This window comes from Cucumis melo, chromosome 9 (assembly GCF_025177605.1).
Source record: "Cucumis melo cultivar AY chromosome 9, USDA_Cmelo_AY_1.0, whole genome shotgun sequence".
Taxonomy (NCBI): domain Eukaryota; kingdom Viridiplantae; phylum Streptophyta; class Magnoliopsida; order Cucurbitales; family Cucurbitaceae; genus Cucumis; species Cucumis melo.
In genome coordinates, this window is record NC_066865.1 from 2,516,321 (window position 1) to 2,542,372 (window position 26,052).

The window sequence follows — 26,052 nt, forward strand, 5'->3', positions numbered from 1 at the left end:
AGTTCTTACTACTAGTTTGTCGTAGATTTTTTCATTATTTTTTATTTTTATTAACATCTATACTGTAAATTTAAAAATAAACCTATATATTATATTTTTTTTGCATATTATTTAATCGGTTTCATAAAAATTAACCTCAAACAACTGAATCTAAGATTTCTTTTTAAAATATTAAGGATTAAAATTGATTGGTTTTTTAACAAACATAATTTTATCATAAGAAGTTGTCATAGAGTAAATAGAGTTTATGGTATTTCTCAAGTATGTGTCAAAAGATTGTATTTCTTAATATATGTGTAAAAAGATGAAAAAAAAAGTGGAATATTCATTTTTGTAACCAATAAAAGAAAAAAAAAAAAGATTACCAGTAACTATTAAATTAATTTTTATAACTTTCAATTATGCATCTGTAAACAAAAATTTAACTTTCAATGAACTCTAGCATTCGTTGGCACAACTTATATACCAACGCAATATTTTTTGTTGGCAAAAATGCATTATACCGACAAAATTGTGTTATGTCGATAAAATTTATACGCTGACGAAGTTGCGTTTCGTCAACAAAACTTGTATACCAACGCAACAATATACGTCAGAGAAACGGTACTTATGCCGACGAAATTCAATTCCGTTGGCAAAGAACTTTTTTCGATACGAATACGATGACGTACGTTCTTGTCGAGGTGGCATAATTTATGCCAATGTCTTTTGGACGTTGGTCGACGTTTTTTATCATCAATGAAAGTGAAAATTTTATAATTTAAGATTAGAAAAATATTAGAACTCGTAGATTTTACATGATAAAAATTTATTACGTATAAACATTTTTTTAAGATAAAAAGATTTAGTATTATTATTTTGAAGAAAAAGTGTTATCTTTTTCTTTTATATCTATAAAAGAATGTATTGAAATTATGTATAATGTACAATACATTTAATCATTGTTCATAAAAATGTTAGTAAGGTGGAATCTTGGATTTTGATTACTTTTCTGTTTTAGAAAAAGAAAAGAAAAAAGAAAAAAGAAAAAAGAAAAAGTGGGATATTAGGAAAAGGAAAAAGAATCTTTGTTTAAGAATATATTATAGTTAGTGATAACATTGATTTGATGGAAAAGGTGTAAGTGATTAAGAAGGATGGACACACTTCACATCTATGTGTCTATTTATCATGCCCCAAACACACATAAAAGGCCTCAACCCTACAACATCATTTTCTCTAATTAAAATTGGTTGAATTTTGTATTTTGTGTAAAGAATTATTTATTTAAAATTTTTAAAATTACCCAAGTTATTATTTTTTTTATTCAAACCATGAATATTTTGTTTTAAAAAAGAAATTAAATAATGGATTTACAACACCTATGATCGTCTTAGACTTCCATTTTCCTCTCTCTTATAGTTCTACTTATCACTAACACTTCTCTATTTTCTCTTTCTTGATCTCCTTCCTTGTACATAGCATTGGTTGTTTAATACACAAAAGAGAGAGACTGTGGTGTGGTTAGGAGGCAAAAGAAATAAACATATGCAACACCAATGGTGTGGTTAATTTTGAAGCAATGGGCAAAATTGTCCCGAAGATACTTGGAAAACCTTAAATCAAAATTGAAGAAGGATATCTAAAGCCTAAAACAACACACAAAATCCAAAAGGAGAGGGAAAGAAGGAAAAATGGGTTGAAGCCCATTTCGAGCTCTTTAACCTCGACCTGAATCGATGTTGTGCTTGTTGAACAAGCTTGGAAATTATGACACTTGCAAATGGCTAGTCCAACGAGAGAGGAAGCTAAAATATGAGCTAGAGTCTATATTGACCTTCTTGCTATCAACTTATGCAATCTTTTCGATAAATTTTAAAACACTAATTTTAGAGGATTAGGACATTATAACCTATAAATACACTTCAAGTTTTGAGTTGTTTTCTAACTTAAGCATCGAAGTGAGTATGACATATAGGCACAAATGAAATTTATTTTGATACTTTTTGCAATTTTCAAATTACTTTATTTATTGTGATTAGTTAAGAAGATTTCCCATAACCAAAGATAATATTCTTTTTGTCAGTTCTTTAGGGTCCGTTTGGTAACGTTTCCGTGTCTGTTTCCTATTCTGTTTTTTTTTTTAAAGAAATTGGTAACCTTTTTTGTTTCTTGTTCTAAAAAAATAGAAACGTTTATAATTTTATAAGAAATTATTGGGAACAAAAAAATATATATAGTTTCTTCTATTCCGTTTCTCAATTATTTTTATTGGTTTCCTTTTTCTCAATCTATTTCTATTTGTTTCCCTTTTCCTTTTTCTCAATTATTTTTTGTTGGTTTCCTCCTCATTTTTCTCAATTATTTTTATTGATTTTCTTTCCCTTTTCTTTCAATTATTTTTATTGGATTCCTTTTCATTTTTCTCAATTATTTTTATTAGTTTCCTTTTCCTTTTCACAATTATTTTTATTGGTTCTTTTTTTAATTATTTTTATTGATTTCCTTTCTCGATTATTATTATTTGTTTCCTTTTTTCTTTTTCTTAATTATTTTTATTGCTTTCCTTTTTCTCTTATATCCATCGTCTTTCCCAAATAATCATTCCCTTCCTCTTTCACTCATCATCTTCCTCTGCATACTGTCTTCCTCTTCGCCTCTCATCGTCTTCCTCTACAACCCGAACTCTTTCTCTTCGCTAGACTATTCCTCTTCATCGGATCTATAGTTTTTGCCTGATTGTTCCTCTTCGTCGGATCCATAGTTTTCGTCTGGCTCTTCCTCTTCGTCAAATCCATAGTTTTCGTCTTTCTCTTTGTGCGGATCTGGGTTTTTGTTGTGGGTTTTTCTTTAAAGCATCATAGGTAGTAGAGTTAAATGTTAAATTTTATTTTTTTTCTTTCAATTCTGAATACCTGAAGATTTAATAAATTTAAAATTAATATTACATTATAGATGTCACAAAATATCGATGAGGATGTTGAAATTGATGGATTAAGAAGTGAGTCAACATCATCTAAGAAAAATGGCTCGGGTGAGAGATGATATTGCCAATCAAATTTGGCAACATTTAAAGGATAGATACAATTTTATGTTTATGTTTTTATTTTTATTCGTGCATCGGTACTTCTTCGTATTAAATGAATAAACTTTTGAAAACTTTATTTTTTATATTTGATGGATGACCTATATTTTTGTTTAATGTTTAATTGAAGTAGATGTGAAAAATAAAAAATAAATCTATAAGAAACAAGAAACAACTATCAAGCACATTTTTTTGTTTATGTTTCTTTTTTTTTTTTTTCAAAAAACAAAAAACAAAAATAGTTATCAAACACATTTTTGTTCTAAAAAAGAAGAAACAAATAACAAGAAACAAGGAACAGAGAATAGGAACATTACCAAACTGACCCTTATTTATTTAGTTTTCCATGTGTTAATTGTATGGAAACTTTTTTAGTTTGAGATTTTGTGGAAGTTTATGAACTAAGTTTTGATTTATATTTAAAGAGAAAATAATTGATTTAAGAATTGGACACAACGAAAATGAGAGTATTCATAGGAGAAAAAGAAAAAGTATCTATGTGTGTTTAATATTAAAATTGGTATTTTCAATTCATGGTAACTTCAAAAAAATTTCAAAAAAATTTTTATTTAAAAAAAAAGATTTTATTTTTTAAAAAAGATTAAGAATATTAATGCAACTTTTGAAAATTCTTTAATACTTTTGGAATGAAATGATATGAAATTTCTAACGAATTAGAATTAGTAACCACTTAGGACCCTTTGCAATTAAGGGGTTATTTAGGACTATAATAATTACCTATTGCAACCGTGATTTATTATTTAAAAGTTAACAATTAGTTATTACAAATACTATTTCAAACACTTGATTTTCTATAGTGTTTTTACGATTTGATGGGTGAGTACGTATGTATATGCACACCTCTCAAAGCCCGTTGTTATATTTTTACCAACGGAAATAGTATACTTGTGAAGCTTCTTTATAATTGGTGTGCTTATTAGTGAATTATGAAGCTTTCTTAACCTAAATAATCAGAAGAAAAACAAACGTTTGAGAATGGAAATTTAAAATGTTTTCCAATTGGAAATAAATAAAAATTTAAATCTTAACGACCTTGAGTTGAAAAACACTTCTAAATTATTTCTGTTGAAAGTTATAGTTATAGTTATAGTTATAAAATAATTTAAATTAAATATACATAGTTGTTGGTTATAGATTTATCTACCCATGTATAAATCTACAAAAAAATCTAAATTATATAAATATTGAAAAAAAAAAAAAAAAACCATAATTGTACAATTTATGAAATAAAAATATGTATGTTATGATGGTATATCAAAGATCTTTCAATTTGTATCATTTTCTTTAACCTCCTAACAAATCTATATAAGCACAATAAAACCCCAAACAGAAGCCAAAGTCTCAAAATTGCTAAAAAAATAAACAACAAAAAATGAAACTCTTTGTTCTTATTTTGATCACTTCTCTTCGATTTCTCCAAATTAATTCATCAGCATCATCACAAACTTTCAATGTACTTGACTATGGAGCTGTTGGAGATGGAAATACTGAAGATACTCAAGTAAATATATGAAGAATTTCAATCTCTATTTTTGTTTTCGTTTGTATATATATATATATATATATATATATGTATATATATATATATATATATATATATATGTATATATATATATATATATATATATATATATATATATATATATATATGTTTTTCATTTCAAGATGAAATGTTTCCATAGGCTTTTCTTGATGCATGGAAAGCTGCTTGTAAATCTTCAAATTCAAAGACTTCTCCAATAATGTTGGTTCCTGGTGGCAAATCATTTTTACTTCAACCTTTCACTTTGGACGGTCACGATTGCAAGTCTACAAAAACAAATATAATTAGTATTGTGGTTCGTATTCTTATTTATATATTTTAGGTTAATATTGGATTTATTTATTTATTTATTTATTTATTTTTGTTTATTTTCATTTGATTATTACAAATTTTCTATTTAATTTTTATCACCGTTTTCTAAGTTTTATCATTATTTTTTTTTTTAAAAAAAAAGAATGATATTGTAGTGATACTTAGTTATGAATATAATATGTCTGTTTCAAAAGGGTGAAATTAAGAATTAAATTAAAATAATCAAACTTTTTTCAAGCTAAAAATAGTTTAATTTAATCATTTTTGTTAGACCTAGATACTGATCTAATGGTAGAAGTTTAAAAATTCTTCTAGGGTTTTCCTAGATACTCAATTATAATTTAAAAATATATTTGTAGGATATGACCCAAAATATAATGCAAAATTAGTTAATGATTATCATTATTATTTAGAAAATTGGATAGATACTCAATATATTATTTGGAATATTTAGAAATTTTGAATATTGATTCTAAATCAAATTAGATTGATGGAGAATTAATTGCACCAAAAGATCGATGGGCATGGAAATACGAAGGAAAAGAATGTCGACAATGGATTTTATTAAAGCATATGAAAGGTCTTGTAGTGAAAGGTTCTGGCTCTATCAATGCTCAAGGAAATTCATGGTGGGATCTATGCACAAATGAAGAAAAAGTAAATTCTTTTTTTTTTTTTTTTCATTCTATTATTATTTATTTTACTTATTTTTGTTAAATTAGTCATATTAATATTATACATTTCAAATTTTCTTTTGAAAATATATCTTTTTTTATTTTTGGCAGGTTTGTACAAGAAGACCAACTGTGAGTAATCTTTGATTTCATTTTTCTTTTAATATATGAAATTGGATTTCTGCAAAAACAAACTTAGTGATTAATAAACTTATTTATGTTTTGTAATTGCAATTTCAGAGTTTAATTTTGGAAGATTCGGACAAAGTTCACATAAAGAATTTAGCTTTTAAGGATAGTCCCCAAATGCATATGGCTATTGAAAGTTCAAAATATGTATATATTAAAAACCTATACATTGAAGCACCAGGTGATAGTCCTAACACCGACGGAATTCATATTCAACGTTCTAAAAAAGTCTCCATTAGTAGGTCTAGTATTCGCACAGGTAACATGTTTTTTTCTTTCTCTATACATCATCTTATGTTAAATATTTCAAATATGATTGCATCTAATTTTGTACTTGAAGTTTTGCTTTTGCTTAATTATTTTCATTGTGTCTAACAAGTGTATCTTTGTGTAAGATGTACAAATATTATTGATGTAGTCCGAAATGCATTAATTTTATAAAAGTAAGCATGCTTTAAATTTTGTAGGGGATGATTGTATTTCAATTGGGGATGGTTCATATAGAATCAACATCTCCAAGATTGCCTGCGGTCCTGGACACGGGATTAGGTGATAACCTTTGATTAATTATTCTTAATTTTGTTACATTATTTAACATTAATTTCTTATTTAGGTTTATAAGTTAATTTGTCTTCTTTGTCAGCATTGGAAGCCTCGGTAAACATGGCGATCATGAAACTGTTGAGTTTGTTCACGTGAAAGATGTAACTTTTACAGACACAACTAATGGTTTTAGAATTAAAACATGGCAGGTAATAATGTAAATGATATTTTTATTATAAAAAGAAAAAAATAAATAAAAAAAGATACATTTTTTTTGGAAAATAGGAAGAAATAACTTTCAAATGTTTTCATTTTACTTTTTCATCTTATCGGTTTTGGGCTTTCATGGAGTTAATGTCGAGATTCTACTAATTTTCCAAATATTCATATCAGTGTAAATTTATTTCAAATTTTGTTATTTTTATCAAATTCTTATACCAAATCTTACTTAATTTTTAAAATCATGAGTATTATTTGAATTTCCAAAATTTCAAAACAGATTTAATAAACAGAGTTTAACTATATAGAATTTCGGTGTTAATCACACTATGTTTTATAACTTTAATTTTTTAAATCTAAATCATAGTAGTCCATTTCGTCCAAGATGGATCAAAATAAAAAAAAAAAAAAAAAAAACTATTCTAACAAATTTTCTAAAATGAGTTCTAAAAATGAATTGTTTTTGCTAATATAGATAATTTCTCTCCTCTTTTCCACTAATCAATTCAAAAAACGACAATAATCAATGTTATAATCTAAATTTATCTACCTTTGTACTACCGTGAATTATTTTTCAAGAAAAATACATGGATTGTATTTTACACCCATTTTAAGTAGTATCCGATCATAAGATTGTTACATGACAAACTTTTCCTTCCTTCTTTTTCTTTTTAAAGAATCCATGGCTATATGGAAGTATTTTGTTCTTTTTCTCTCTGTCTGTTGTCTGTTATTATTACTAATTGATGTAATTTATGGTAAAAAAAAATTTGTAATTGATTTTGAAAATAATTGTGTCATGAGAATAGGGTGGAAGTGGATATGCAAGAAATATCATCTTTGAAGGCATGGTTTCTCGTGGCTCATTCAATCCAATCATTATCGATCAATTTTATTGCGACCATGAAAAATGCAAAAACCATGTAATGACTAAACTTAATAATTCTATTTCCTTTCTACATTTTTATTTTTAGTTCATTTTGTTATATTTGAAAATGTCATTTATTGTTATTGTATTGCAGACTTCGGCGGTAAAAATCAGCAATGTATCATATAATAGAATATCGGGAACGTCAAGAAGTAAGATTGCAGTGAATCTTGTTTGTAGTGAAACAAAACCATGTAGAAATATCTTGATGAAAGATATTAAATTAGAATCTATCATTCAAGATGAAGAAGAAAAAGAAGATATCACGTCATCCTTATGTGAAAATGTTGTTGATGGACATAAGATTGGATCTGTAATTCCGAATGTTCCTTGCTTAAAGAAAATGAATTAGTCAATTTCTCGGGTGTTTAGTATAATTGTGAAAGTGAGAAATCGAATCATTGAGTTATGATGGGATAGTCGACCTAGGATGATAAGTTTAGTTTGAAGTTATATTTTTAGCTGATGGCTTGTTGATATTGGCACTTTTCCATTTTTAGAAGGATTGTTACTCATTTGAATATAATTTAGTAAAGTAAAAAGTTTGTTTTTTTTTTGTTGATTTAGAAAAATATTATTAACCCCCAAAATTAAACACTTGTCATTGAAAGGAAAAGGCTCGGAAGATTCTTAATTCACAAAATTATAATCTACTTCCACAAATGTTAAATACATTCTAGGTTAAGTCATAAACTGTCAATTTCATGTATTCGACGAAGTTCTAAAATTTTAGAGTCATCTATTTAAATTTTATAATTTATCGTTAACTTAGCTTTCATATATCTTCTAGTGAAAATATAGAATGATATTTTAGACTATAGAATGACATTTTAGACTATATTATTGATTGTTTAAAAGTGATCAATCTGTTGAATAACATTTTGGATGATATCATTAAGGTCTCTTTCTTTTATTGAGGAGACAAAGACTTGTGATATTGTTCTAAGTTATTTCTTTCTCTTCCGTCAGTGTCACAATAGTCTAACACACTCTATTCTCTAAAGCTTTAGAGCATCAACTTCCCATCTAACTTTCCCTTATCCGAGTGATTTTCTTTGCTTGTGACTTGTGACTGGATCATTTAGCTTGTTTTAATTTAATGTTTTTTTTTTTTGTTGTTTCATCTTGAAAAAATCTCACCATTCAAATACAAAAGAAATGATCTTGACTCTAAATTTGTGTGTAATATTTAACTAAAAATATTGAAACCAAACCAACATGTTTAAGACAATATTCGCCTTTGTGTGTGTGTGTGTGTTTTTTTTTTAATTATTTTAGCTTACAATCATGGTAGAATTTGAGTGTAGTTTAGAATTCTTTAACCATAAACTAATAGAATCACGAGGTTTTTTAATTAAAACAAAATGCGAATGAAAAATTCAAATTTTTATCAACTTAGTCAAAATAAGTTTTACACCTGAGCTATGTTAACCCACAATAAAATTTAAGAATTTGAAACTAAGATTGACATGACAATTGATACCTCATCTTTGGCTAACATCTCATAAGTTTAAAAAATTCACCCCCATATTTAAAATTGCACAGTGCATCACAACACAAATTCCTGAACTATATCTATTCACATCTAATGCCTACAATGATTTTTGACCTCAGAAAATTTATGGTTCCCTCTTTTACTTCCTCTGCCCTAATGTCACAAACAAAACAAACAAACTTGTGGTATTGGATTTCAGGTCTCAATCCAGGTTAAGGTTCCGACGATCAAATACTTGCCTGGAAGCTCCCCGGCCGATGGTGCAAGATATGTAATTTTCTTCCTGTCATTCACAAACAAACTTCATTGTTAGATTCAAAAGAAGCTATAGTTTCAAGTTTTCATACGCTTTTTAAACCAAATCATTGGCATATTGTTTAGTTCAAACCTTTGGATGTCGATGTCAGTAATATAAACAAATCCAGCAACATTGCTGCACCCAAATAAGGAAATGAATTATTAAACTTGGAAAGGAAGGAGTTGCATTACAATTTGTCTCCAATGCTTTAACCTTAGCTTCACTTTTAAAAGTTTCATCATCATATCCCAATGCTTCGGCTAAAGCTCTTCAAATTAACAGCCCCACCATTTTGAGAAGTGCCAGTAAAGTAATCCAATGTGGAAAGTTACTTGTAGATGTAACATATGATGTAATCTGATGTTTTGTTATAGTAAAATTGAAATCAATATGAATTTGAATTAGGTATTAAGTAAAAGGGGTTAGAGTTGGATTCTATTCTAGTGCATAACCAATGATGACCGTTGGCTTTCTTCTACTCTTTTTGGAGTTCAGTCACAAGTAAAGCATGACATTGGTGTTTATCAGTAATAAGAAAAAAGACATCTGATATTTGGTAAGCTGTCATTATCGTCAAAGGAAAGGAAAAGGATGATAATCAAACTTTAAAAAAGATGAGAGAATAGAAAAGTAATTTAATGAAGAAAAGAAAAGAAATATTCCAAAAGAGATCGGTTCACCTTGAGATAATTTCTTCGGGTTCTTTAGCAAATGAAACAGCAAGAACCAAATGGAGCAAATCCCGATTAATGTTGACAGGCACTAATCTAGTGGGGTCAGCAGTAGGTTCTGCTCCAATAGGCAAAGCTGAACGCGGGGCCTGTGGCCCACCTCCAATGCGATAAATAAAAAGATCACTGAAGTTTGCAATGTTCGAGTGTGGTGAGAGATCATTTGCAGGTCCATAAAAATATTCCTGAGAACACCACCACAGTTCATGATAATCTTGTCAGTTTGAAAATGAAACAAGAGGAATTCCATGACAAAAATACACTTTAGTATGTGGGTCAGACACATTGCATCAAGACTGAGGAAGCCAATTCTGTCGCCATTTTCATTTGAAATGTCGAAATAGAGAGTGTTAGAACAAAACCAACCATCCAACATTTTTACTGCTCGCTTACCCTTATTCTGTAACTCCTGGCCTTTTGACGAAATTTAGCATTTCGGGATACAACTCCACCTGACTTCTGAAGTTTCACAACATCTACATTAGGCTTGTTCTTTAGTACATCTTTGAGCATGCTCCAAAGTTTCTCCTGCAAAATAGTAGAATATGAAAATTGTAACAGTAAATTATTCCAGAAACTACTAGCGAGTATATTGCTTCAAGAGGTTGGATTCTTGACGGTATAATATCTTTTCTGTAAGAACATTTTCATTTGAATTTAGGGAGTACTATATTCATTTGATTTAACTTTTCTAGATTGATCACAAAATGTACTTCATTTCCTTCTTTCTAACCTTTAATATCGAGAGAGTAGTATGTCATTATAACATTAAAAAGTGCTTGTTTATAGGCAACCAATACATAAATGAAAACACAGCATAGTACAAGAAGAGATCGCACCAAGTTCCAATTTCCAGTTAAAGCAAGTATAAGAACTGAAAGGAAACAAAAAGCAGCAGCTTACCTGACCCAAAACCAAGACAACATTTGCATTGAGTGTATCAATTGCATGTAGAAGCAGCTGCGGTAAGACAATACACAGGAACCATGATGCATAAGCAAAGCAATAATGGTAATCACAATTAGCAAACAGGATGTGAAACAAAATTGCATAATTTGTACGGAAGCTTCAGTACCTCATATCCTACTCCCTCAATCCATCCCATTGTGTTGACAACCATACCAGCAGCTCGAGATTCTGCATTGCCAGTTAATTGCCTCTCCAGTACTTGAGCAAGCTCCCTCACAAGTACTTTGTACAGATCAACATTATTGCTGTTAAAGAACCTCAAGCTTAGGGCATTAGTACATATTCCTATTGCTTAAAAATAAAAACTGATGGGTCAAGAAGAATAAATACTGAAACTTAACTCAGCAAATTATTTACCTTGGAGTAGTGTGTCCATAAAAGTAAACCAGCGGCATTTCGAGTGGAATACCTTCCACGGGATCAATGGGCAACTCAATAGGAGTAGCAGCAATGCATCCAGGAATTGTTATAGAACCTTGGCCAATATCCAAGTCGACAAATGTAGGCTTCCAACCCTGTTTTGCAGCCCAACTAAGAAGCATCCTTGACAAGGTGCTCTTTCCCGAATCAGTAGGCCCCACAACAATTACCCTTGGACCCTAATAAAATAGAAAACAGTAGACTAATATCAATGAGAGCACATAAACACAAGAATTCTGCCAAAACTGACTTTATCCCATCAGATCAACAACTAGCTGAGACAAAAACAATTTGATTGGAAAGGAAAATAAGAACCTGAGTAGAACCAGGATCATCAGATGATGATGCTCTAGCACGGCTTCTTCGTCCCTCAAGTATGGCATGAACATTCACATAACCAATCATGGGTGTCTTTAACAAACAATAGAGAATTGAATCTTAGCCATTGAAAGAAGATTTGCTAGTGCAGAAAGAAGCATCAACTTCATAAACTTCAATAATAAATGCAGTCCAGAGCTACCACAAACCGGCAAAATTTATACCTCATCTGCTGTATAATCAGTTTCAGTCGCCCCATCCATTTCAAGTGTGGCTCCATACCAAGTGAAGACCTTTAACATTAAACTCAAAACTTTACAAGAGTTGAAGGACAAAGCAGAGCCATCCTCTTACATAAATACAATTTTAAACTGAAAAGTATCTAAAAAGGATTAACTGAGAAAGACAATAACTCAAAAAGAAATTTGAAATCAAAATAGTTCTAAAACTTAAGTAAATCAAATTGAGCAACAGGAAAGCCTAGTTCAATAATGCTTACGGCAATTTTCAGCCTTGGTGGCAAAGTGAGCCATATTTCAGGAGGAAGCTCAGTGCCGAAAATCTCAGCATTACCGGAGAGCAGCCGCAAACGGAGAGGCGAGTCACTTCCAACTTCAATCCTAAGCTCGCTCTCTCTGTCCAGCTTGACCTGTCTGATTGACGAAGTCGAAGCTGAGCCAGCCACTGTGGCTGGACCACCATACGCCATGACTAACCCAAAAGCGAAAATTTCCCCAGCAAGATCAGCTAATTTCAAATGGTGACCTTCTGATTGCACTCACTGAGACTATAAATAGCGCCTCTGCACCTCCGCCAACGACACAACGGTCGAGTTGTACGAGGCGTCACTGATTTATTGAATAAATTGATTATAATTAAAGAAATTAGTTGGCGGGTTTAGGGGTTTTAAGCCGCAGTCATTACAAGAATAAATTGAAACGAAATCAGTTACAGGCTCGAAAAATTGACATTCATTACCAAATTTCATACATTAACATAAGTTCACACTAAAAATTCGAAGTGGGAAAGTTTAGAAAATTATTCGAAAGGCAGAAAAAAGAGTACTTTCAGAATTTAGAATGGTCTTCATTTGCTCATATTGCTACTAATACTGATGATTTCAAAGTAATGAAGAAAGTATTCACCTGAAGATAAAATTCTGGGTGGATTCTGAGCTCTGGCACTGCCACAAAATCGGAGATGAAGAGAGAGGAAGAGCAAGAGAGGCGATGGGGGGAGGGAGGGAGGGAATATGCAAGGGCGAGCTTGCGGCGGGAGATGGAGACCGACGACAGCTGCGCGACGGCGTCCGACGAGAGGTGCTGAGAATTGAATTGAGAATGAAGGAGAGGGTAATTACTAGTTACTCCTAGTTGGGATTTACGAAAAATTGAAAGCCTTCTTAATAATCAATCAATGGTAACGTTTTAGCTCCCAAATTTTGAGAATGGATGATTTTTTTCACCGTAACCTAAAAGCACTATATATATGTATGGTCAATTAGAACTATGGTCATATGTTATATAATAGTATAACACAATACATTTTTGCATTTACCTAAAAGCTAAATTTTTATGTTTGTTGTAGACTTGTGCTCGTAATGTATATATGTAAAATTTTGGAGAATTGAATGTCTTTTATTCTTTCAACATTTTATCTCGAGTGGTTTGCATTGACTATGTCTCATAATATTCTTATGTAAAAATTAGCTATAGTTTTAATTAAAGGATTTGGAATTCGGATTCCGCTAATTCAAAAAAAAAAAAAAAAAAAAAAAAAAAAAAAAGGAAGAAAGAAATCCTCAAAAAAATAGTGCACCCTTTCCTGTGGAATTACTCCGCTCAGTTGCGCTACACAATGCTGACACACCTACTGTCGCGGGCTCTCGCTCGCCGCTTTGCAGCCAGTGCCCACTACTCTACCTCTCCCATTTTCGCTTCCGCTACTGCTTCTTTCCATCGTCAAAGTTTGTTTTTTTCTTCCTCTTCTTCGTCTCAGATTCCGGACGGTACTGTGGTTCAGCACCTGGAGAATGAAGACGTCCTTAATCAACGACCCTTCTCTTCTGAACCTTCCACATCCACAATCTCCATTGATCGCTCTGGCCTCTGTAACCCACCTGGTAATTATCATTTGCTTACGTTTTTCTTTTACATGTCGAGATGAATGAGACGGTCTTTTTGGTGGTGAATGGCAGAGCACTCTCATGAGCCTTCTTCGGACACTGAGCTTATCAAGCATCTCAAGGGCATTATCAAGGTTTAATTTTTTTTTTCTTTTTCTTTTCCTTTCGTGTGTTTCTTGTGAGTTTTTCCTGCTTTATAATTGTAGATGCGGTGTTTATAAAAATGCCTCTGTGAGTTCCTGCTTGGTTGGGATACTGGTCTATGAAGAAATTTCTTGTTCGTTTTTGTGGGTTAAGTTCATTCATTGATTCCTTTTTATGAAATTATTCTGAATTCTGTCTTCGGTTTCATGCTGACTATGAGGGGCCATCTATGAGGATGAGTGTCTCAATCGTATTGAATATTCAATGTTTTAAAAATTATCATGTTGATAGGATTTTAAAGAAACGCGAATTCTAGATGGTTCTGTTAGTTTTCCTCAATGAATAATCTTTCATTCCATGCCATAAACTCTTTCTTGTAAATGTGGCAGTTTCGTGGAGGACCAATTTCAATTGCTGAATATATGGAAGAGGTTTTGACAAATCCTAAAGCAGGATTTTATATTAATCGTGATGTTTTTGGGGCAGAAGGTGATTTTATAACATCTCCTGAAGTGAGTCAGATGTTTGGCGAGGTAATTCATCAGGAATTTTAGGTTCTCAGTATTGTATTGTCTTTCATGTTCCACTAGTGAATATTGCAGAGTCGAACGCAATTATCTATATTTATATAAACCAATGTTGTCTCAATACTGCTTACCAAAGTCAGATGGTTGGTGTCTGGGCTATGTGTCTCTGGGAGCAAATGGGACGACCAGAAAAGGTGAATTTGGTAGAATTGGGTCCAGGAAGAGGAACTCTCATGGCTGATCTGCTACGTGTAAGGATCATACTTCTTAGAATTGATTTCTATTTGCATTTGCCCTTTTATTTTATTTTATTTTAATTTATTATGTGAAAGTAAATAAGGGACCTTTATTTAGTTTCCATTAATCAGTGAAACACCTTTGTCAATTCAGGGTGCTTCCAAACTTAAAAACTTCACCAATTCGTTGCATGTGCACTTTGTAGAGTGTAGTCCAGCATTACAGAAGCTTCAGCACACTACCTTGAAATGTAGCGATGAAGATAATAAAGCTGATGGTGTTGAAAAAAGCAGCGTCAGCACATTGGCTGGAACCCCTGTGTCATGGCATCCCACATTGGAGCAGGTCCCCTCTGGATGTGTGTATCTAGATTCTTTACTCATTACCATATTCTTGGTTCTCTTTTTCTCTCAATTTACTTATTCTACAAAGCATGATGCAACTGAATTTGAGTTCCGCAATCTTTATTTCATAGCAAGGCACTGAGAAATTAGATTCCAAGAATGGTCAGGAGCATTTATAAGAGATTCTTCGTTTTTTTTAATTGGTTACTGGAACGAAATACCATTACTTCTTTATATCATTACCATCTCATCCGAGCTGCAGTTGCAACCATCCTACTGTGAACTGATATATGTATATATATGGATATATATATATATATATTGTTGCGTGGAGCATTTATACTCTTGTGTCTGACTCTGTGCATTTCTTGTGGCTCTAGAAATCTGAATCAGGATGACAAACTGCTGGGGTGGATTCATATTTAATTATTAAATGCTAAATGATCACATATGTTTTTCTCTTTCACTTGTTAGTAGTCTCACTTCGTTTTCTCCTTCCTCTGCTTACGACTCTCTTTTCCAGTGCCCACAATCATTATTGCTCATGAGTTTTATGATGCCCTACCAGTACACCAATTTCAGGTTCGTATTCTATATCCTAGATTTGGTAATGATACATTGTATTGATTACAACTGGTGGTTTGGGAACTAGCTACATTGTATTGATTATAACTAAATTGACATCAAGAAGATATACTTGCAAATCAACACTTCACCCTACTGTGACGGCCTTGGTTATTCAACATTTTACTTACTATTGGATTTTGGTTCTTCATTTCTTGTATCCTTTCTACTATCAATGGAAAGAAACAATCTTGCCGACTTTTTAGTGAAATTGTTGCCTATTTTCTACTATCTTGTTGCCTATTTTCTGAGTAAATGATTATACTGTCGCACATAAGTTGTAGATACTTCATGATGGATAGATCATTGGCATATCCATGCTTCTGTAGTCAAGTCTAGTAAATTATTCATTTTCATTGAAGAAGACACTTCAACATTTATTTATCTATTTATTTAATATTGAACTTGATATCTCACGCTATCCAGAGAGCTTCTCGTGGCTGGAGTGAAAAAATGGTAGATGTAGCTGAAGATTCAACGTAAGGATTAATAGTTTTGTTTTCTGATTAGTCTCTTTGCAAATCTAATCTAATTTATTTGACAATTTTTAACTGCTTCATATAGGTTCAAATTTGTTCTTTCTCCCCAACCAACACCTGCAGCTCTCTATTTGATGAAACGATGCAAATGGTCTTCAAGTGAAGAGATCGCTAAACTCAATCAGATAGAGATTTGCCCCAAAGCAATGGAGTTGACTCAAACTATTGCCGAGAAAATAAGTTCTGATGGAGGTGGTGCGCTTATTATCGATTATGGCCTAAATGGAGTTGTTTCAGATAGTTTGCAGGTTAGGTTCAGGAAATTGCTATTGTCAGTCGTGAATTTTCTTTTACCAAATAGATGATTATACTGCTAAGCAACCGTGCATTGTGGCTACTCGTAACTAAGTGGAGTTTCTATTTGTTTTAAATAGACAATAATGTATCATAAACTTGAAATAGCTTGGTTCCCTATGGACTTGCAGGCAATTCGAAAACACAAATTCGTTAACATCCTCGACAATCCTGGTTCAGCTGATCTTAGTGCATACGTTGATTTTCCTTCAATAAGGCATGCTGCTGAGGAAGTTTCAGGTGCTCGTCTTTAGCATTTCTTAATATCAAAGTATCCAATCTAACATGATTATCAACTTGACTTTTAGTTTCAGGTGCTCATCTTTAGTTAACTCTGCTGTACTCTCATCCTTTCAATTAATACAGTACTCTTCCCCTAAAAAATTCTTCCTCCGTTTCTGGGATGTTTAAAGATCCTAGTTTTGTTGGTTTTAATTTGTATTCTCCATTGTACATATTTATTTTTCTCTAAAAGGAGGATTCAAATCAGATTGTTATTATCTCTCTCAGGCAATGTTGCTGTGTACGGTCCCATGACTCAGTCTCAATTTTTAGGTTCGCTTGGCATCAACTTTCGAGTCGAGGCACTTTTGGAAAATTGCACAGATGAGCAGGCCGAGTCTCTGAGGACTGGATATTGGCGGTTGGTAGGTGAAGGTGAGGCACCCTTCTGGGAGGGGCCTGATGAAGAGGCACCCATTGGAATGGGCACCCGTTATATGGCCATGGCCATTGTAAACAAGAAGCATGGCACTCCGGTGCCCTTTCTATGAAAAGCTAATTGAAATATTTATTATGGAGAATTTTTAATGCATCTTGGATAGAATAGTGTTTCCTTACCGACAAAAGAAACCAATACTTTGTAGATTAGTTTTCTGCAGCGGGGTTTATAAGTTTATGTTTGTAATTTGTACAATGTGGGAACGAACTTCACCTTATCTTCATCAATAAAGAGTACATTATTTTCCCAATAGCTCATACGGAACTCTTTAACAAAACTGCCTCAGGTTTATTCAATCGTCCACGAAAGGATATATATTCACCACCTGGAACCTGACACTTTCTAGTAATATATTGTCACCCTTTGAATAACTTTTCAACTTCCGGGCAATAATCATGGAGCTACACAAAGGGAATCATACCAGTGATGAGACATTCATTCTATGTATTTGGAATCACTTGTTCTAGTATGGAAAATTATATGTTCGTAAGGACTTTTATACACCAAATAAGAAATACGGATGGATCCTCTCTATGATTTGTAAACTACACTATGCAGCTATGCAGATTTGAAATCCTCTGTTCTCTATACTGTGTATGACTGCTGAATCGTGTTGATGTCAAGACCTTTCAGCCTCACCACTGATTTGACATGACCTTTCAGTGTGTGCAGCTCCCTCAGCCTGCAACAAAACAAGTTACATAAACCATATAAAGTCAGCTGTACTTAATCCTTCTTTTAAAGTGTTAAAAATGAATCCAGCACTTGTTGTAGCTGCAGGATTAGGCTGCGATAATACAGTGGGATGCTCTTAAACTGAAGTTATTCATGTCATTTCATTTTTGGCTTTTATAATAATGTTCATAGTGGTAAGAATTCATTTAGTGACTAGTAGATGCATAGACTTGAGTTTCCAATTGATTTTACCTAGCAATTTCAGCTCGACGTTTTGCTTCCTCTGCCATTTGATTGAGTTCTGTATAAGTTGTGCGCTCAGAGAACATCTTAGCCTCAGGTGGCTGCAGGCCATGAAGTGTCCTTTGTGCATGTGCCCATTTGAGCTCGCGCTCTTCCTTTCCAAAATCTTTCTTCCTTGTAAAGGCAATCTGTACGAGAAATAAACTCGGAATCAGAGAAATGAAGAATTATAACTCAAGTATGTGATGTCTAAGAAGCAAAAAAGCACATACCCTTTGTTCAATGACAAGGTCCCATGCCCTACCACTAATGGCATATCTGATTGCAAACTTGATTATGTCAAGTGGGAAATAAAAGACGAGGTTGTAAAGCCAAACTACACCAGCCCAACCCCAGCCAATTCCTTCAATTGCGGCAAAACTCCAGTTTGCGTAGACGGCAATCAGTGTAGCAATCTGTTCGTGTATGATGATTAATAATAAATTAAAGATACCAAGTCGAAAGTCAAGATGTGGCTAGAATTTAACAGTTCACTTACTAGCTGAGCAATAACAAAAGCTGCAAACAATAACAGGCCAGGACGCTCCACAAATGACCAACTTCGAGATCTTGTCACAAAGATGAGGGCCTGACTAATTGTACTCACTTGCAGGTATATTGCTGAAGCTAGCTTTCTGAAATCATCCTCGTCCTTCTTTTGAAGGCTAGAAACCCCAAATGTACGCTGAAATTAGGCAGAAAGGTCAATGCGTGTGATAATGAAACTCTTTCTAAAGATTTTGATGTGGAATGATTCAAAAAGGTTAAGATCATTGAAGTTTGTGAAAGATCAAAATAGTAGCCTTCCATGTGTCCATCTCTTTCTTATTCTTTTTTTTTTAAAAAAAAAGAACCTATCTTAAAGTTAAGATGGGTTCAGCCCATGATGCATCTAATTATTGCTCGATTTATTCTTATCAGGTTTGTGGGCAATGAGTGTATAATCCAATCATCGTACCACTGGAATTAAATCTTTTGCTGAGTGGACAAAATTACTAAAACTCACAGGAAAGAAGTCCGTTTTGTAAGCTGCCCAGAAGAAAATAACGGTCATCATAGCCAAATAACCTCCAAGTATAATTCCAGTGCCAAAAATCTCTGCCAGTTTCCAGCTATCAGGCAGAGGAGACGGTTTCACTCTATCCTTCGATATTGTCATTATGGTACCTGACAAGCATAAATGTATTTTAAGCAAAGATACTTAAGCTACAAAATATCAATACACATACAAAGTTATATTTCTCTCTGTTTACTGAACAAGAAGGAAATCTTAATGTCTCTTAAGTTTAGGAACCAATTGCATACCATCATTAAGAATAGCAATGATTAGAACCATGAAAGGTGGGAAGTCAAATTGATATATAAGGGCCAGCAACATGAATCCAAGCTGTCCAAAAAAAAAAAAAAAGGAAAAACCAAAAAATTAGATGAGGGTGATACAGGGCCATGGTTGTATTTATTTTCTTGACAACAAGATTCTGTACATACCACAATACGAATTGTAATTGAAACGGCATAAATCTGCAACAGTAAATTGATAAAGTGCATTGTTAAATTAAATATGAATTCAATCGATCAGTAATGGAATCGGCATTATAACTAACTTTGTACTTGGAACTCCTTGTGTCTAAATTGAGAAAGCAGGTGTACCGTGTAATTTTTCATCCTCTGGAAGATGGCTCGGCTGGTTAGAACGGCACTTATAATAACACTAAGACCAGGCTCAGTAAGAACAATGTCAGAAGCACTACGAGCTGCATCAGTTGCATCTGCAACTGCTATGCCAATATCGGCCTTCTTAAGAGCAGGGGCATCATTAACACCATCTCCAGTCATTCCACATATATGTTTCCGAGCTTGTAAACGTTTCACAATCTCATATTTGTGCTCTGTACAATGTAGCAAGCATTGCAGTCAAGCAAATACCGATAGTAGATAACATTATGAATGACATAACATAACAATACAAGTAACTTAAATATTAGCACTGACCAGTAAAGTATACAAAAGTCATGTCCCTATGTGTTGCTAGACCGACAATTTTGGGCTAATTTTGTCTTAGTTTGTTATGAAACTAACATGTTGAGTTATAGTTTAAAATAGAGAATTACCAGGAAATACACCAGCAAATCCATCAGCTTTTTCAATTAACTCATCAACAGGCAATCCAGAAATTGATTCATCTTTGTTCTGTCCTAATAATGCAGATGAAGGGTACATATTTGTTCCCATCCCAAGCCGACGTCCTGTTTCCTTTCCTATAGCCAGTTGATCACCTAAAATGACAAGAAAATTAGAACCAAGTTCAGTTAAAGAAAAATTTGTGGTGGATTAGAAGCAAAACGTTTACAGGAATCACTACGATATTAACAATTTAGTGGTAGATATTTTCAAATTTCTCAGGTGTGTTCAAGTGTTAGAACTATAAAACTAGACCTGTGATCATTTTAACATTTACACCAAGATTTAAAGCCCTCCTGATTGTCTCTGCACTATCATGTCTAGGTGGGTCAAACAGAGGCATTAGACCAATGAATTGCCATGGCCCACCATGACTCTCCTTTCTTCCATCTGGAACTTCCTGTAGAATGTATTGATGATGCTGTGAGCAAATACTCAAACGATAACTGACTACTGATTTCATATGAACTGAACGGAAAATTGAACAAATGGAACCAAAGCAGTTACTTGGTATGCCAATGCAAGAGAGCGCAATCCTCGCTCTGCGAACTTATCGATCACAGCGTGAACTCTTCTTTCTATCTCTGATTTGTTGTGTGCAAGATTCAAGATCTAATGACAAAATGTCAAACATTTTTAGTATTAGCATCCTGGAAAGTGGGAACAACAAAGAAATAGAAAAAATGCGTATGTTTTTCTACCTGCTCTGGAGCACCTTTGCTGACTCGATGCATTTTACCATCGGTATCAATGTATGTCAGGGCAGTTCGCTTATCGGTTGGGTTGAACGGAAGGAAGTGAATCTCTTGAATGCCTGCTCGTGCCTTTTCTCATCACATATGAAATAGAAAGAGGAGGGGGGAGGGTACACTTGTTAATCATGAACTCAAATAGCAGTAGTCACTCTTTTATTTTCTGTTCATAACACAATTTTCAAAATGAAGATTGAAAATATCCAGCTTAGATTTTATTGAAGGTGAACAGTTATTTCAAACTTACCTCTTTTGGATCACTCAACATCCCTACTATAGCAGCATCAATTGCATCTTGATTTTCAACTCGAGATGCTCGAGCTGCCATGAGAACGACAGTATCCACGTCCACTCCCTTAGCAAAAACCTAATGAGACCAAACATTAGTGAGGCAGGACAATGAACTAGAAGAATCAAAGTGTTACAAATGTAAACATGGATAGTGGAATCCTCAAATAACCTCTATCAGAGTCTTGTCAACAGTAAGCTTATTTAAGGTCAGTGTTCCTGTTTTGTCACTACAAAGCACGTCCATTCCAGCCATTTCTTCTATCGCAGTCATTCGTTTAGTGATGGCTCCCTGTGAAAGACATCAAGATAAGTTGACATCCACCATAAACAATCAAATTTAAGCAAATATATAGCAGCAAACGTTTTAGCATTGAGATTTAGCTACCTGTTCAGATAGACGGTGTGATCCAATCGCCATTGTGACCGACAAAACAGTTGGCATTGCAATGGGAATTCCTCCAATTAGGAGAACTAGGAGATTGTCGATCCCTGGTCGGTACGGCCGATGTTGGATTGGGTACATGACAATAATCTCAACAATCATACCCACAACAATGGAACATATGCAAAAATTTCCAATCGCAGTCAAGACCTATTTAACAAAACAACCCTCAACAAAATCAATGATATCAATGACTAGGAAGATATTCAAATTCAAAATTTATCAAACTATCAGACTTCATAGGACAGCAGATGCAAAATGGTCCAGTCTGGAATTTCATCCCCTACATTAAAGTACATTTGATCCTTCAACTTCATGGCCATCTATTACCTTTTGGAAGTGACCCACTTGATTCGTGGAGTCTACAAGATGAGCAGCTTTGCCAAAGAATGTATGAACACCGGTAGCAATAACCACTGCTTCAATTTCTCCCTGTTTGCATGTTGAACCTGAATAGACACTGTCACCGGGGCCTTTAGTCACAGGAAGCGACTCACCTGTGAGAGCAGACTGCAAACTCGACCCAGACACTTAAGTAAGTAACCTCAAGAACAGTAAAGGTTGTTTGAATAGTTATCAGAAGACAAGGAAGTAAAAAGGAGAATAGAAATCGTTATAACATTACTTGATCGATCTTTAATGGATCACCTTCAAGGAGGCGAGCATCAGCAGGAATAATATCACCGAGCTTGACGCTAATTATATCACCAGGAACAAGGACTGATGCTTCCTCCTCGACCCACTTCCCATCTCTAAGAACCTACAAATAGTGAAAAATAATAAAGATACAAACACATGCAGGACTTGAAATACAAAAACCTTTTATATAATGAACTAAACACCAATCGAACAATGAACATTTCAGATACACTATATTCATCTAAAAGAGTTCATGATTTATAAGCATAGGGATCGTAGTGAACCTTAGCTTTCGGAGCAAGATGAGCCATGAGAGCAGCTGCAGCATTTCCAGCATTGTTCTCCTCTATAAAACTAATGGTTGAATTGATAAGTAACAAAGTTATGATCCCAACAAAATCCTGCCAATCTGGAGGTTTCCCCTGCAAAAAACATGCTCTTAGCCCATCAAAAACTACAGGCAAAAACTAAACATCACTGGACAAATTCAATAGAATATTCAACATGATCACCAGTGACCACTAACTGATTTATTTTAATTGCATCTTCGTTTCTAAAGGAAAACAGTTGACTAGTTGATCAGAAATAGAAAATAAAAATTAAAAACATAAGTTAGCATAAATATTTCCATTTCTCATTATCAATAAATTAAATTAAGAGACTAAAAACTCACTCCTCCATTAGCTAAAGCAATAGCCATTATAGCTGCAGCTTCCATGACCCATGAGAGAGGGTTCCACATGAATCCCAAGAACTTCAAAACCTTACTCTCCTGCAACATAAATAACCACAGAATCAACAAAGATATCACAAGAACTAAATATTAACAGAGAATTCCAATATATGATAGAATTTACTCTCCTTGTAGTATATATCTTCCAAAAACAGAGGATTAAGCTAAGTATAATATTGAAAACTTCATTATAAGCAAGATAAACTTTACATCTTATTCTTTCCAGCTTCACACAAAACTAAACAAAGAAACAATTAAACTGAGTAGTGAAGAGAGGAAAAAAAAAACCTTCTTTTCTTCAAGCTTGTTTTGCCCAAAAATGGCCAACCTCTCATGAGCAGCCTCTGTTGTCAAACCATTTTTATTACATCTCAAGGTTTGAAAAACCTCTTCAAGTGGAACGTTCTCCTGAAAATTCAAGAAGCTCAATAAAAACCCAAAACAAAAATAACCAAGAACACAAGGAAAAACAGGACAAATGTAGAAGGAAAGAAAAAAAAATCCATATAACAACAAATTAAAGGTACCAAATCAACAGCTTCCTTCACAACAGCTTCCAATACTTCATCTTTGTCCCCCATCTTGAAGGTTTAACAGAGGAAAAACTTGAGAAGATGAAGTGAAAATAACTCCAAATGCAAAAAGAAAACAGGGGAAAGGGGAAAAGGGTTGGTGGTTTTCTTCTCTTTCTTACAAAGAGAAGAGAAGTTCTTTTGGTATTATCTCAAAATTTTTCTCTTAATCACTCTGCCCAAAGGCTGTATAAAGCTGGCAAATTGTTTTGGCGTGGCATAGAAATGAAGGCTCTAAGAAGATTATGTACTTGCGGGTACATTTGGTTTCCATAAAAATTCCACTTTTTTGAAAAAATTATTCAGTGGAACAAGTTTGTTGTACAGGTGTTTCAATGTTGGTGACTGCACTCCTACTTTTGGTAAATTATGTCATCTCACAACTCTCTCTTTCTCTTTCTCTTTCTCTTTCTCTTTCTCTCACTCTATTACAACTATTTAATTATAATTTTGGTGTCTAAACCTACCGAAACTGAAAGTTTTGCATCTAACTAATCTTTAGGTATATTTAGAGTTCTTGATTGAATGACGAAGTCGATGATACAAAACTAAAATTTCTGTATTTGGATTGTAGAGTTAAGTTGATAAGTTTTTGATAAACATGCAAAGAGTGAAAGATGGAAACATGATTTTTTTTTATTATTAATATTAGTGTGCAAGCTTCGACGGTGAATGTCATTCAAGTTAGTGAAAGTATTTAACACAAGCTTCTAAATTAGTGGACCAAACATCCCTTTTAAAATGGTACAATTAGGTGTTTGAGTTTTTTATTTTTTTAAAAAAGAATTTACACACATAATTGATATTCCTGTTCTTATTATTATTATATTAATGAAAATTAAGTTTATTAACATAATTTCCATCTGTAAGTTTTTATTTTTTGTTTACTTGTTTTTAACATCATAACAAAATTTCGAAGGAAAAATTTTCAAAAACTTAGTTTTTTATTTTTAGAAATGGGTTAAAAATTCAAATGTTCACGTAAAAAAATGTAATAACAAGAAAAACTTAGGTGTATCTTGTACAATAAATATGTCATGTGGCAAATATTTTTTTAAAAAAATTGATTTAATGTTTTTATTTTTTTACTATGTAATGAAAGATGATGCATGAGATAGATTGTTTTGACTAATTGTTACCCAGAATGAGAGAGTGATCATTGAATTTGATTGTTTGGCTAAATAGGCTGGGGGAATAGTCTAACTTGATTATGAATGTCCGAGTTTCTGAATTCTATACTTTGTTTTGTTGAGAAGGATCTTTGCTCGTCTTCTATCTCTGTGTAAAAAAAGTATTGGCTAGACAAAATTTAAATGTAATGAGTATGTAAGTCAAGTAACTTAAGCTCTTAAAAATAGGACTCATAATCTCTTTGGTCAAACAAAGAGTGGATTTAACAACTTGATTCTTAAATAATTAGTCATTTGAACGATAGTTATATAAAGTGCATCAAAGTATGTATTAGTAGTATATCCAATGTATAATAGTAGTGTATACCAACTTTGTATATTAGTAATGTATTAAGGGTATAAAGGTATATTATTAGTGTATTAAATGCATATCAAATTTATTAAGAGTATATCAGTAAGAAGAAGGTAAGACGTGGGTTGTACTTGCTTTTGCTATTTTTGTGAACTTACAAGTTTGGTTATAGACCTAATTTCTTAAAATTTATTTTAGCAAATATGGAAGAAATCTTAAAATTATTATTTTAGCTACTATATATGTTAAAATCTTGAACCAATTATTAATTTTCTTTTTTCACAAATGAATGATATTAGTTTTGGTGATAATAGAGCATTGATTATATTAATTAAATATTTAAGAAAAGTTTTACGAAACTATATTCCACAAATTTTTTATTAAGAAAAAAAATAGTTTTAGCTTGAATTGGATTTTTTGAACATTTAATTTTCTCTAACAAATGTAATTGTGGTTATGAATATAGCACTTTTAAAAGGTACTAACTATAAATTTAGCTTTTATAAATGTCATTTAATCATTGACATAATAATAGTAATTGTTTTATTTTTAAAATATTACACATTATTAACAATCAATTCAATGCCCATTTGGTATGCATCTCATTAAATTATTTTGAAAGAAATTAATTTAGTCGTTTAAGATCGATGGAACACTACCTTTTTAGCTTTTTAAATATTAATTTTTATCTTAAAATTTATATATATGTATCGATGATTTCAAT

General features: G+C 32.6%; 4 protein-coding genes across 4 annotated transcripts; 2 read left to right on the plus strand and 2 right to left on the minus strand.

The window, feature by feature from the left end:
• The first annotated feature begins 4,457 nt into the window (after positions 1-4,457).
• Positions 4,458-7,845, plus strand: LOC103498735 (probable polygalacturonase At1g80170). Its single transcript, XM_051090059.1, has 8 exons — positions 4,458-4,586; positions 4,768-4,923; positions 5,427-5,597; positions 5,726-5,746; positions 5,855-6,062; positions 6,271-6,352; positions 6,447-6,555; positions 7,588-7,845. Exons 1-8 carry the CDS (start codon positions 4,458-4,460, stop codon positions 7,843-7,845), a joined length of 1,134 nt encoding a protein of 377 aa, XP_050946016.1.
• A 1,091-nt stretch (positions 7,846-8,936) lies between these two features.
• LOC103498469 (protein CLP1 homolog) lies at positions 8,937-13,204 on the minus strand. The gene is made up of 11 exons (XM_008461075.3): positions 12,870-13,204; positions 12,224-12,572; positions 11,949-12,017; positions 11,722-11,817; positions 11,344-11,585; positions 11,093-11,231; positions 10,921-10,977; positions 10,411-10,545; positions 9,967-10,202; positions 9,377-9,421; positions 8,937-9,271 (listed from the first exon to the last, which is right to left on the minus strand). The coding sequence occupies exons 2-11, from the start codon at positions 12,431-12,433 to the stop codon at positions 9,184-9,186; spliced, it is 1,317 nt and encodes a 438-aa protein (XP_008459297.1). The 5' UTR covers positions 12,434-12,572; positions 12,870-13,204; the 3' UTR covers positions 8,937-9,183.
• A 288-nt stretch (positions 13,205-13,492) lies between these two features.
• On the plus strand, positions 13,493-17,531 carry LOC103498468 (uncharacterized). Its single transcript, XM_008461074.3, has 10 exons — positions 13,493-13,846; positions 13,922-13,983; positions 14,383-14,526; positions 14,661-14,771; positions 14,911-15,115; positions 15,625-15,683; positions 16,152-16,204; positions 16,290-16,512; positions 16,690-16,798; positions 17,069-17,531. Exons 1-10 carry the CDS (start codon positions 13,582-13,584, stop codon positions 17,329-17,331), a joined length of 1,494 nt encoding a protein of 497 aa, XP_008459296.1. The 5' UTR covers positions 13,493-13,581; the 3' UTR covers positions 17,332-17,531.
• A 15-nt stretch (positions 17,532-17,546) lies between these two features.
• Positions 17,547-24,114, minus strand: LOC103498467 (ATPase 11, plasma membrane-type-like). The gene is made up of 21 exons (XM_008461072.3): positions 23,802-24,114; positions 23,563-23,682; positions 23,215-23,313; positions 22,826-22,963; positions 22,528-22,662; positions 22,233-22,412; positions 21,846-22,052; positions 21,630-21,749; positions 21,417-21,536; positions 21,119-21,241; positions 20,925-21,029; positions 20,673-20,817; positions 20,348-20,512; positions 19,887-20,125; positions 19,725-19,757; positions 19,542-19,623; positions 19,243-19,403; positions 18,736-18,921; positions 18,470-18,652; positions 18,207-18,385; positions 17,547-17,961 (listed from the first exon to the last, which is right to left on the minus strand). The coding sequence occupies exons 1-21, from the start codon at positions 23,853-23,855 to the stop codon at positions 17,865-17,867; spliced, it is 2,871 nt and encodes a 956-aa protein (XP_008459294.2). The 5' UTR covers positions 23,856-24,114; the 3' UTR covers positions 17,547-17,864.
• Between the last annotated feature and the right edge of the window lie 1,938 nt (positions 24,115-26,052).

Bases quoted from the DNA above. Each gene is read 5' to 3' on its own strand.
- LOC103498735 (XM_051090059.1), top strand. From the start codon at position 4,458: ATGAAACTCTTTGTTCTTATTTTGATCACTTCTCTTCGATTTCTCCAA. The intron at 5,598-5,725 runs GTAAATTCTTTT...TATTTTTGGCAG, and splicing joins TATGCACAAATGAAGAAAAA to GTTTGTACAAGAAGACCAAC. The intron at 6,353-6,446 runs GTGATAACCTTT...CTTCTTTGTCAG, and splicing joins GGTCCTGGACACGGGATTAG to CATTGGAAGCCTCGGTAAAC.
- LOC103498469 (XM_008461075.3), bottom strand. From the start codon at position 12,433: ATGGCGTATGGTGGTCCAGCCACAGTGGCTGGCTCAGCTTCGACTTCG. The intron at 9,422-9,966 runs GTGAACCGATCT...ATTTGGGTGCAG, and splicing joins CCCGAAGAAATTATCTCAAG to CAATGTTGCTGGATTTGTTT. The intron at 9,272-9,376 runs GTTTGAACTAAA...TGTGAATGACAG, and splicing joins ACTGACATCGACATCCAAAG to GAAGAAAATTACATATCTTG.
- LOC103498468 (XM_008461074.3), top strand. From the start codon at position 13,582: ATGCTGACACACCTACTGTCGCGGGCTCTCGCTCGCCGCTTTGCAGCC. The intron at 15,684-16,151 runs GTTCGTATTCTA...CACGCTATCCAG, and splicing joins TACCAGTACACCAATTTCAG to AGAGCTTCTCGTGGCTGGAG. The intron at 16,205-16,289 runs GTAAGGATTAAT...TGCTTCATATAG, and splicing joins GATGTAGCTGAAGATTCAAC to GTTCAAATTTGTTCTTTCTC.
- LOC103498467 (XM_008461072.3), bottom strand. From the start codon at position 23,855: ATGGGGGACAAAGATGAAGTATTGGAAGCTGTTGTGAAGGAAGCTGTT. The intron at 19,404-19,541 runs GTATGCAATTGG...TATGCTTGTCAG, and splicing joins CATTGCTATTCTTAATGATG to GTACCATAATGACAATATCG. The intron at 18,653-18,735 runs GTAAGTGAACTG...ATACACGAACAG, and splicing joins CTTTTGTTATTGCTCAGCTA to ATTGCTACACTGATTGCCGT.